We start from the raw sequence: 12032 nt of genomic DNA, 5'->3' as shown, positions 1-12032 counted from the left end.
TTATGAAAATGCAACATGAATGAAAAACTGCATTTCTTTTGGTGCCTTAAAATCATGCGCTGCATAATTGAAGTGATGTTCATTTTGGGGGATCATGTTGCAAGTTCTGTGTAAATGGATAAAGAGGTAGGCAGGAAGACTTGGACTTTTTTTAAGTCTAGAGGTATCTAGAAAAATACCTTTGGTGTGAAGCAGTAGCTTGCAGCCTGCATAGACCATTGTGATGCCATCATTTCAACTCTTCTTGGAGCAGTAATTTACAGGTAAACCCCAATGCAAGCCATTTTATGCTGGTGTTTATGAAAGTCTCGTACATTCATTTTTCAAGACAATCTAAGGTATTTCCACATTTATCACATTGCTGCCAGTTTAGGTGCATGCATTCCATGCCATTTGCAAACCTTTCTAACTTCAACTGGAGAAATCAAGACAATGCTGTGATTAGTGTAGACAGTGTAGCAGCAGATGGAAGGCAGCTTGAAGTTTAAAGCTGAGCTTGTAGGAGAGAAGACGAGAGAACTCTTGTGCAGTCCTTGTAAATTAAGCAGATGAGACAGCAGAGAAAGTGCAAATACAGTATGTGTGCTGGAGGTGACACCACTGTGTCACTACAGTTGATCAGCAGTGTTAGTTCTTACAAGAATAAATCTTTACTGTTTTTACATGCATAGTAATTACTTTTTGAAAAGGTGAAGCAAAGATTTTGTGATGTAGAAGCACAACATTTGCTGTTAGGAACATATTTCTTGCTTCCTCATAGAAACTGATCACTAGGTTTAGAAATATTACCTGAAAATGTGACATGGTCTGATTTCTTTGTGCTTTTCTTAGCACAAACATATTATGCTGTGCTTAATATATGTTTAGGCCAGAAGTACTTGTTATATATTTACAAGAAAAATACAAAAATTCTTAGTAAATATGGGACATGTCCATCCATATATCTTTGAAGTAATTCAGGCTTCAGAAGTGCTAAGCTGCCTTCAACTTTGTAGCTTTACAGGTCTGTCACAGAAGCCACAGCATGATTGTGATTGAAAGAAACATATTCAGAGAACAGTTGAGGTTAGAGGGACCTTTGGAGATTATTTAGTCCAAGATCTGTTTAAAGCAGAGTCTGATAGAGCAAGTTGCTCAAGATCTTGTGACTATGCAGTTGGAATTGGGTATGTCCAGTGATGGAGACTACATAACCAGTCTAGACTGTTCCAGAGTTGCATTACTTCTAGAGTAAAAATATTTTGGTGTATTTAGGTGGAATTTCCCATATCTCAATTCATGTCCATTGCTCCTTGTCCTTTCACAGGGCACTACTGAGTGACTCTCATTCCATTGACCTTACTTCCTCTCATTACGTTTTTTTATACAAATCAGTCGAATTCTCCAATGAGAATTCTTGAGTTTTGTATTCTTGAGGCTAAACAATCCCAGCTCTCTCAGCATCTCAAACAACAGATTTTCCAATCCCTTAATCATCTTAGTGGCTTTTTTGCTGGACTCATTCCAGTCAGTATGTCTGTCTCTTGTCCTGAGGAGCCCAGCACTGGACACAGCACTCCAGATGTGGTCTTACCCATGCTGAGTAGTGGGGAAGAATCAGGACCTTAATAGAGGTTGACTAAGCAGGGATGGTGATCACATTACTTGGCTCTTTGAATAATACTACACAAGCAAGAAAAAGAAAATCCTACCCTTTGGGGATGGGTATATAAATGTAGACTCGCAGAATAAAGTTCTGTACTTAGATTTGAGTGATTGTTTTTTACAAGATTGGCATTTGGAGGTTCTGTATTATATTCTGGTGTGACAACTGATGCACTGTGTTTGCCATTCATTTGTGTCCATGTTTGGTGGCATGGGAAGTCTGAGGATCTGGAAACCAGTGCAGGTCTGGTATCCTGTGTTCCCTGCTGCTGGTGAGAAGCAGATACATGGTGACCAATTGCCAAGTTTCAAGTGAGATGGTTCTTCAAGACTTGCCACTAAAGTAGCCCTTTTAACGGGAAGGTTAAAATTCAACTTCCTCTTAGTTAAAAAGCACACCTTCTATGCAAATCTGGGGTCTGGAGCATTGGTGTTTTCACAAGAGGGGAAAGGAGAGAAAGCTTACATAACCACAAATTATTAGATTAATTTGTGGGTGAAGAAGAAATGCTTGAAGGGAAGCCTAAACTGACTGCAGGGGTGAAATTTATAGGCATGTAAGAGGAAACCTTAAACTACATGAGGATCTTTTATGTGTTTTTCCCTTGCTGTGAGTGTTCTGGGATGAAGACTTTACTGATGATTATGGTCATCTTTACTAGCTCTTAGCTTAAGAATTCTGTGCTTTGATACTGGTGTTTTGTTGCATATGTACAGTCAATATATTAACTCAATCTAACCAAATGCTGTCAATTAAAGAGTTATATTCTGTCATCTTACAACAGATTTGATTGATCTTCAGTATTATTTTTACTTTGTAAGAAGTCAGTTTCTTCAATCCTTTTTTTTCTGTTTTTTCTTATTTACAGGCTCTTCTGGAGACTATTAGGAATCTGATGAACACAGATTGTGTGGTTCCTGACTGGCTGCATGACATCATTCTTGGATATGGAGACCCAAGTAGTGCACACTACTCAAAAATGCCCAATCAGATTTCAACTCTGGATTTTAATGATACGTTCCTGTCCATTGATCATTTAAAAGCTAGCTTTCCTGAGTACAATGTTAAAGTTACTGTTGACAATCCAGATCTGCATGTACCCCCCTTCAGGTGATCTCAATATTTCAAGTACTTCTGGTCTGATATTCTTGCTGAAACCTGTTTTAAAGTGGAGTTAGGTTCAGGAGTTGAAGGGAGATGCTTTTTCTTTTAAAAGAAGATAGAGATATGTTAGGATTTAGATAGTTACATGGTAGAGTTAACTGTACAACGCCTAGACCCAGGACCAGTTTCTGTTCTGTTCTGTACAAAAATGCATCAGAGCATTGCTTCTAGATCAATCTACAGAATACATGCAAAAAACAAAAGCATTAGATAGAATCAAGACACATAATACTCTTCTGTATTATGGTATCTAGCCTCCTCAAGATCAGGCTAGAGAATTTTAATTAGATAGTTTCCTTACATGTCTCATTAAAAGAAGCTATGAACAGCAATTTCAACATCAGTTCAAATTTGAGCTTTTAGAGACACCATTCAATCAACACAAAGGATTAAGTCTGAAATCCCATAATGCTTATTTTTAGAAATTATTTCTGAAATAGGATGTCAGTGGCAGCTAAATGAGATTTACTCCTTTTGTTTCAGTGATGCTATTGTCCAGCATTTTTAAACTTGACCATTCTGTCCCACCTTGGTGCACGTCCTTCAATTTTGGCAATTGAGTTTCACGTAGTACTGGAGAACATTTCCTTCAGCTGATGAAACTACATCTTTTCCTTGTGAAGAAATAAATCTGTGGAGGGAAAAAGATGCCTTTCCCTTGCACCAGTCAGCTTTTATCATGGCTAAATTGAATCTTGAAAAGCAGGGAGGTAATCTCCCAAGCTTTTTTTGGAAACACTGTGTGGAGAATTTGTGTGGCGAAGGCACTATGATATAAAAATAGTCTGAAGGTATCAGGAAAAGATATCATATGCAGTTTTCCTCAGTGACCTGTTGTTCAGTTTCAGTTCCTATATTAAGAGAGATAGTGCTCTTTATGAGGAGCTGTTGCTCTTCCTACTGCTATATCTCTCCTATAAGACATTATTACTGTTATAGGTATCTGCATTTTGGATAGGCATTGGGATTCATTCACCTGTGAGTTGTTTCTGAATTAGAGAAGCTTGCTGATATATACAGAAGGCTATAAAAATTGAATGGGAGGATAAAAACTTCATCTGTTGTAATAGTTTGCACACTATTGGAATAGTTTGGAACGCTGACAAAGCTTATGTTCTGTGATAACTTTTCTCCTGTCTTTTCCATTTTCACTTCTTGTCTCCAGCTGACTCTCAGCACCATTCCTGTCTTTTCCAGTGTTTTGAAACACTTCTTGTATAGTCAGCTTCATCAATTTATTTTTCATTTCTTTTCTTTATTCTCCTTAAAACTTTGTCATTTGCATCACTAGTTTCCCAGTTGTATGAAAGTTTGTCTTAATGGTGAGAAAAAAATCTTTATAACTTTCTGAGACAATCTATGTCATAGTGAACACGTTGAACTGTAACCTTAAATTATGTGTTACAGGATAACTTTCCCAATGAAGGAAGGTAAAGGAACAAAAAGAAAAGAGGATGGAAGTGAAGAAAACCCTGAAGAAGATAAAACACTGATTGTAGAGCCTCATGTTATCCCAAACAGGGGGCCATATCCATATAATCAACCAAAACGGTAAAAAATGGATGGGAACTTATTTTCAAATGATAACACGTGCATAGCAGTTCATTTTCAGAAATGATACTGGTTTGTTTTATATTTAAATCAAGATATTGTATTGCCCCTTATCTGTTAAAAAAGTCCCTTGAAGAACAGTGAGAAATACTGTCTTCTAGTGGCTTTTGTCTCAGGAATTTGAATATTCGGAAAGTAATACCTAAATAATTTTACAACATTCTCTGCAAATAATAACTAAAGACAGTCTGTTAGATGGGAAGAGTTCATTGTCACATGGACAACATGATGTACTGTCTTGCTTAGAAATTTTGAGACTGTTGTATCTATAAAAAACATAGTTGTAATGCTGATTTAATTTGTGCAAAAGTTTGCAAGTGTGTAGTTCAGAAAATATATAAACAGTTAATTGAAATAAAACTTGTTAAAAAATTGCTTTTATCAAAATTGTTGGCAAAACCTGTCAATTATCTGATCTTGATCTGGTTTTTGCAGCAATACTATTCAATTTACCCATACTCAGATTGAAGCCATCCGTGCAGGAATGCAGCCTGGACTAACTATGGTAAGAATGTTTTTAAGTTTGGTAAGAATGTTTTTAAGGATTCTCTACTCTTATTTATTTAATTCTGGTCTTAGGTGCACTGAGGAAATACTAGTAATGCCCCTTTCTATAGCCTTGCTGAGGTAATTTCTGTTAATAGTTTAAGGATCTGAAAAGTTAGCATTCAAAGGTTCAATGTGCTCCAATTCTCACAAAATCATACAGCAACGCATCTCTATATCCTGTGTCTCAGTGGCTGAAGGCTTTCCACAGCAGCTGAATTTGCTTTTGCATTGGTTGAATAGTCTCTAAATAAAGCAAGAATGATTTCATAATAATTTTATGTGTAGATGCTTATGAAAGCTTCTGTTCAGAGGTTCTCAATTCTGAACAGATTATTTTGAGATGCTTTCTTTATAATACTTGCATACCTTTAAAATGCCTGAGGTGTCAGTTTTGGAGTGTTTGTGGAATTGACCCAATGAAAGCATTTACTGCTTCTGTATGTCTGTATCATCAGTTGCAGATTTTGGAGTAAATAGAAGGAATGAACTGGTTTTTTTTTGTTTTGTTTTTTTTTTTTTTTTAATTTTTCCTGTTCTTTATGTCTGTTTCACCTTATTCTTTTTCAGTTGTGTGTCTTGATTCTCTTTTCACTGTTTCCCCCATTTAACCTGTTCTAAGGCTAAAATACCTTTTTTCTCTGGGGACATCTGGTTTCATATTAGTACTTCCTGTGCTAGATAACCATATTCCTTTTAGTCAGGAATCTGCCAAAATAGTCTGAAGGAGTCTTTTATAATATGTTGTATTTGGTCTGAAAGCTCACCAGTGCTGGGAAGCAGTATGTAATGTCAGTGTCTTGTGAGGTTGTTCTGGGTTTTCTCTTTCCCAGCCAACTTACTTTTTTTTTTATTGTGAAGTATTCTGATAAATTGTGTATTGATTTTTGTTTGGTTTTATTTCTGTGTGTGTTTGATTTTAGGTAGTGGGTCCACCTGGTACTGGAAAAACTGATGTAGCAGTCCAGATAATATCCAACCTTTATCATAATTTCCCAGAACAACGAACTTTAATAGTTACCCACTCTAATCAGGTAAAGTGTCAGTCATATGTGGAATTTTCCTGTAATTTCAGTATAGAAGAACAGTAGGTATTGAGATCAGTAATTTGGGAATTGCATTTGTCTCCTAACAATGGAAACTTGAGTCGACTTGTGTGCAGTTTTGCTGGTTTGATAATGTGAAATTAAATTTTTGAATTTCAGGTATGTAGTTCTAAACTATTTATCTGAAGTTTTCAGTGTGTTTAATTGGTTGGAGGTCAAAAATAAGAAAGTATTTTGAAAAATACTCTGCTTGGTTCTTAAAGTTGCACATGCATTGTAAGCATGGCAGGTTTTTGCTGATTAGCTTTGGCAGACACTGGTTGGTCTGTGCTTCATGCTCCAAAGGGAAGGCCTCTTCAGATGAGTATTTGCTTCCCATTCATAAGAGATGGAGTCTAATTTAACTGAACTGCTAATAAGCATATATAAAAGTAAAAAAAATTAATAATGGTAAGTTTTTAAGAGTCTTCCTCTTAATTTCTCACTTTACTCTGCACTGGTGCAGCCTTACTCTGAGTTCTGTGTGCAGTTTTGGGCACTACAGTATACAAGAAACATAAAGCTATTAGAGAGTGTTGAAATAAGAGCAATAAAGATACTGCAGGAACTTGAGGGGCAGCCGTAATAGGAGCAGCTGAGGTCACTTGGTCTGTTCAGCCTGGAGAAGAGGAGACTGAAGAAAGACCTCATTGTGATCCCTGATCTCTTTTCTGTTGTGTACAGTGACAGGACCTGAAGGAAGGGCCTGAAGTTGTGTCAGGGGAGATTTAAGTTGGATATTAAGGAAAGGTTCATCACCCAGAGGGTGTTTGGGCACTGGAGCAAGTTCCCCAGGGGAGTGGTCATAGCACCAGCCTGACAGAGCTCAAGAATTACTTGGACACTGCTCTCAGGCACAGGGTGTGACTCTTGGGGTGTCCTGTGCAAGGCCAGGAGTTGGACTTGATGATTCTTGTGGGTCCCTTCCAACTCAGCATATTCTGTGAGTCTCTGAAATTTGTGTCTGGTTTGGAATGATTTGTTTGGAAACCAGGGTCAGCTGTTTTGTGGTCTCCCTGGTTAGCCTGTCCAGTCTCAGTTATGAGTTACTTTAACTGAATGTACCATTGGAAAATAATTCATAATTTTTCATCAAAGCAAGATCAAAGAATGGTTGAAGGGGTATTGTTTTGGTGAGGAGTTACAGCCTGGAATAATACAGACCAGTCTGCAATGGGTTGCAGGAGTGTGACAGGTTAAAGATAAGGTTGAGAACATGTCCATTGAGGAGAAAAAGAAGGAAATACTTTGAGGCAGATAGAAGACTCTTCTTACCAGACAAGACTATAATGAGGACATTAACTTGAAGTTGTGCCCTGGGAAATTAACTGTATCTCAGCAGGGTACATTACCCATGCTTTGATGCTGCACTTTAAGATGTTTACATGACTTGCAGCTGCAAGTGGAGCTTGTTTGTGTTTATTCTTATTTTCAAAACTTGATGATTTAGTGCTTACAAGCTTGCTCCTTTGAAATAAATGAGTTAGTTGATAGTAAGCCACTCGAGAACTGAAGAGTTAAAGGTAGAAGATGTAGCACACCTAGAAGTTTAGTTAAGCAAAATTCAGTTATTCAAGATGGGATAGAGTCACAGTACCTGACAGTCAGTACTTCTTTCATGTGCAGTAAAAGTTAAATTATTTAATGTCATCATACAAAAATTGGTGTTTGTGAGACAGTTTTGTAAATTGATAGCTTTATCAACTAAGTTTACTATGTGATAGAATTAAATTTTACAATTGTAAAATTAAATGTAAATGTTGTATAGAGTATGCAAATAAAAGGATGTTAGTAGGCTAATTTCCATGTTGTCATGATTCAGAGTTTCAATATTAACTTTGTTTTGTTAAAACAAAATTAACTTTCGTTTCTTTTGGCTTCCATTTATAGTAAAATAGGTATAATATCCTGGTTTACTTACCAATAATTCCTCAGATTTCCCCTGTAAGAGCCTCTGAACTTCTAAAAACTACCTTTTCTCCTGTTCTTGTCAATCTTTAGGCTTTAAACCAGCTGTTCGAAAAAATCATGGCTCTAGACATTGATGAGCGTCACCTTCTGCGTCTGGGTCATGGAGAAGAGGAATTAGAGACAGAGAAAGATTTCAGCAGGTGAGAAAGGAGATGCTAATGATAAACTCACTTGTATAAACATGGCAGCAAGATGTTTCTATTGAATCCAGTTTACCTCCCATGGGAAGGGGCTGTGTTGGACAAGTTTTACCCTTCTCATATTATTGAATCCCAGTAACACAGAGTGCACTCATCTAAAGGCAGAATCAGTCCCTTGCTTGTTCACAAACTCAACTGTTTGAATAACAGATAATTTTTTTTTTTACCCTTATACATTTCATACAATTAATCTGTGAGAGAAATTAGAATAATAAGGTAGATTCTTAGAGTTACAGGTTTTTTGTACAAATACGGTATCACTTCTACTATCATGGTGATTTTTGCATGAAATTAAACTTTCTGATTTGAATTATTCTTAAACTACTTAACCTCAAAGTTAAGTAGTTCATTCATAACACATTTTGAAGATAAATGTGTAAGGAAAGCTATCAACTCTGTATCAGCACAAAGATTTAAGAACCCGTTCTAAATATTTGTATGTTTGTCGTGCATTAGTCCAGTTGACGTCAGTAGGATTACACACATTCATAAATGTAAGCGGGGTGTAATGGTCGTGCACTGGAAATATCTGAACTGTCCAGTACTGGATTATCATAGCAATACTTTGACTTCAAAAGCTGTAGTAAAAATTATATATAGTCACTAGAAACTACCCACATGTACATAGTTCAGTATTTAGCAAAATAAATACCTTGTGATTTTTTTATTTTAAATTGAGTACTTTGATGTAGTCAAATTATTCCAGAAACTTGATAACCAGAAACTTACTGAAATGATGCCATAGCAGATATTTATTTAGTAGTATCCATAGTTTAGTATATTCCTTGAACTGCAGTGTTCACCATTAAAAAGAGTTTTCTTTAAGACACTGCATTTTCTATTTTCACACTTTCTCAAGGTAACTCCAGACCTGTGGGATATTTGTGCAAGCACTATGGGCTCTGACAGTTCAAGAGGGAGGGGTAAAGGTTGAAGAATATATTTGAAGGTGGGCTGCACTCCTGTGAGAACTTTATTTCTTGATAGTTTGTCTTTGTGAATTGTTAGGGCTCTACTACTAAAAATAGCATGTAGCAGATTCTTAGGTTTTGGAACGAGGTTGTAGTTGTGACAGATTTTGGCAGAGTGATGGGGTTTTTTGTGATCCCTCACTGTGATACTTAGATACTATTTTGAGTTTAATAAAAATTATGCTCTATGTAATCCTTTTTGCAGGTATGGAAGAGTTAATTATGTGCTGGCTCGAAGACTTGAACTTCTACGAGAAGTTGGGCGATTACAAGAGAGTCTTGGAGTCCCAGGAGATGTATCTTACACTTGTGAAACAGCTGGCCACTTTTTCTTATACCAAGTAAGGACTGAAATACTTTTGCAGAGACTGTACGACCTAAATATGTTACGAAACACTTTGTAAAAATTGCAATGAATTTTTCAGAGTTGAGAGTAAAAGTAAAAGGCATTTTCCTTGGTGATTCACAATACAGTAACAGCTAAAGTTAAAATTGCAGCATGACTTGCTTGTGTTGTTATTGTTTTAAATCCTGCCTGCTGACTCACCAAGTCATTGCTGCCCTTCATGAATGCCAGCAAAGATTCTAACCTGAAGCCTCTTTCAGATAGGAAAATCTGTGGGCTGCTTTATATTTTGGACAAGCATTAGAGGAGCTACTTGATGGTCCTGATAGGAGACTTTTATAGCATTAAATACCAGTGTGGAATCAAATGTACAAAATTTTATGTTGTATGTTATGTCCCTCATTTCTTCTCCATGTATTTTTCAGTGACGTGGTCTACATTTGCAATTAGTGTTGCATAAGGAGGCATACAGAGGGGCACTTAGGACTGAATGCACTTACTGTGTATGTTTTTACAGAAGTTACCCTGGGCTATCTTTAGTGTGGACCTTAACATTAAATGGACGTTAGGTGTTGAAGAGTGCAAGGAACAGTGCTAGAGGTCATCTGGTTCAGTTTACTCCTAAATGAATCCCACTTGGTATTTAAATCAAAGTAGTGTAAGTGGAGATAATAAAGAAGTTTACTTCTGTATTGGGTTTATGTGGCAAGGTTTTGGTAGCAGCTGGCTGTAGGAATGACCTCTGAGAAGAGGCCAGGGGCTGCCCTGTGCAGGACACAGCCAGCTCCAGCAGACCCACTGCTGACCAAAGCTGAAACCACAGTGACACTGGTGGTGTCTCTGTGAAAACCTCATTGAGAAGAGGTCAAAAACCAGCAGCAGCTGAGGGCAGAGAGGGCAGTATGAGGAACAACCCCATACACCCAGGTCAGAAGAAAGTGAGGGGGTAGGAGGTGGTCCAGGCATCGGAGCATAGCTTGTGGAGACAGCCATGGTAAAGCAGGTTTCCCACTTGCAGCCAGTGGAGAGGCTGTGGCACAGCAGATACCAACACTGCAGCCCATGGAGTTTGCCATGCTGAACAGGTGGATATATCCTGAAGGAAGAGGCAGCCTGTTGAAATCCCATGCTGGAGCAGGGAAGAAGTGTGAGTAGGAAGGGGTGGCAGAGATGTGGTGTTATGAACTTGAACCATTATTTCTGTAGTGCTCAGGGTAGGACAAGGTACAAAAATTGACAATGAAATTAAGCCTGCAAACAAAGAGGGAGTGGAGAAGATGGTTTTGGTTTTGTCTTTGTTGCTCACCATCTTACACTGTTTTTAATTTGCAGTAAATGAAATTAATTTTCCCTGTTTTGTCTGTGATGCTACTTGCTAAGCAATCTCCCTATCTTTATCTCAACCCATAAGCTTTTCTCTCTTACTTTCACCCACTGTTGTGTTGGAGAGAGGGAGTGAGAGGAACTGAGTGGGAGTCTGGCAGCCAGCCAAGCTCAACCCTCCACAACTTCAAAATTGTCATTCTGACACAAGGTCAAATGCTACCTAAGACATACCTTACTTTTGTGATATTTTTTTAAACGCTATGCTGCAAGCCTGTATATTCCCAAAAACCTTATGATATAAATCTTGCTTTGTCATAGGTAATGTCTCGCTGGGAGGAGTATATCAGTAAAGTTAAAGTTAAAGGTGGAAAATCGCCAGATGTTGCAGATGTCTCCAGTTTCTTTCCTTTTCACCAGTATTTTGCAAATGCTCCTCAACCAGTTTTCAAAGGCAAATCATATGAAGAAGATATGGAAATTGCTGAAGGGTGTTTTAGACATATTAAGAAAATATTCACTCAGCTTGAGGTAAGATATATAACTGTTAAAGGCAAGTGAATCTGGCTAATCCTGTAGAAACACTACACAATTCCAAAATTTTCATTTTCCCTACATCCTAGAAGAAATATACTCATCTAGGCAACTTCATTACCTTGCAAGGTGAGAATTTCCACCTTTGAGTAATATAGGTATGTTGCACAATAGGGACAAGGGTCTGGTCTCTTTTAGTTGGATTGTGGGAAGCAATCATTCTGCATCCATTTTCACTGATGAGGCACACCTCTCACTACTTCTCTGATCCTCACAGGGTCTTTGTGTTTACAGTGAGTTGCCTTTAATCAGATAACCTAAAAGAGATTATCTTCTGGTTTTGCCAGAATTGTTTAAGAGGCTATTAAGAGTTAGAGTAAAGGTGATTTTTGTATCATTTGATTATATTAACTGTAATGATTTTTCTACTACTGAATTTGATGCCATGTTATGATGCAGTAAAGTAGGAAACAAGAAGATACAGTAAAAGAAAATTCTGGGGGATTCTGAGAGAGTTCCTCAGGATTATTTGAATATTTGTCTGCAAATTTATATGTACGTACAGGTTGGAAGAGTTCTTTCATAGGTTTTTACAAGATTGTTTTTCAAAATATGCTAAACCCGGAAACCACAACA

At 37.4% G+C, this 12032-nt stretch overlaps 1 protein-coding gene across 2 annotated transcripts in view; it reads left to right on the top strand.

Moving 5' to 3' along the window:
• Window positions 1-12032, top strand: part of AQR (aquarius intron-binding spliceosomal factor) — a 50296-nt gene that overhangs the window by 21641 nt on the left and 16623 nt on the right. For both annotated transcript variants that reach the window (XM_021539313.3, XM_077784064.1), the window contains exons 20-26: window positions 2514-2755; window positions 4217-4360; window positions 4856-4925; window positions 5890-6000; window positions 8053-8162; window positions 9399-9534; window positions 11184-11393. In XM_021539313.3, coding sequence (XP_021394988.1) covers window positions 2514-2755; window positions 4217-4360; window positions 4856-4925; window positions 5890-6000; window positions 8053-8162; window positions 9399-9534; window positions 11184-11393 — 1023 coding nt within the window. The remainder of the gene's footprint in view (window positions 1-2513; window positions 2756-4216; window positions 4361-4855; window positions 4926-5889; window positions 6001-8052; window positions 8163-9398; window positions 9535-11183; window positions 11394-12032) is intronic.

The sequence above is a fragment of the Lonchura striata genome, chromosome 6, assembly GCF_046129695.1.
Source record: "Lonchura striata isolate bLonStr1 chromosome 6, bLonStr1.mat, whole genome shotgun sequence".
Taxonomy (NCBI): domain Eukaryota; kingdom Metazoa; phylum Chordata; class Aves; order Passeriformes; family Estrildidae; genus Lonchura; species Lonchura striata.
Note: the sequence above shows the minus strand (reverse complement) of the source record. Positions and strands in the feature narration are given on the sequence as shown.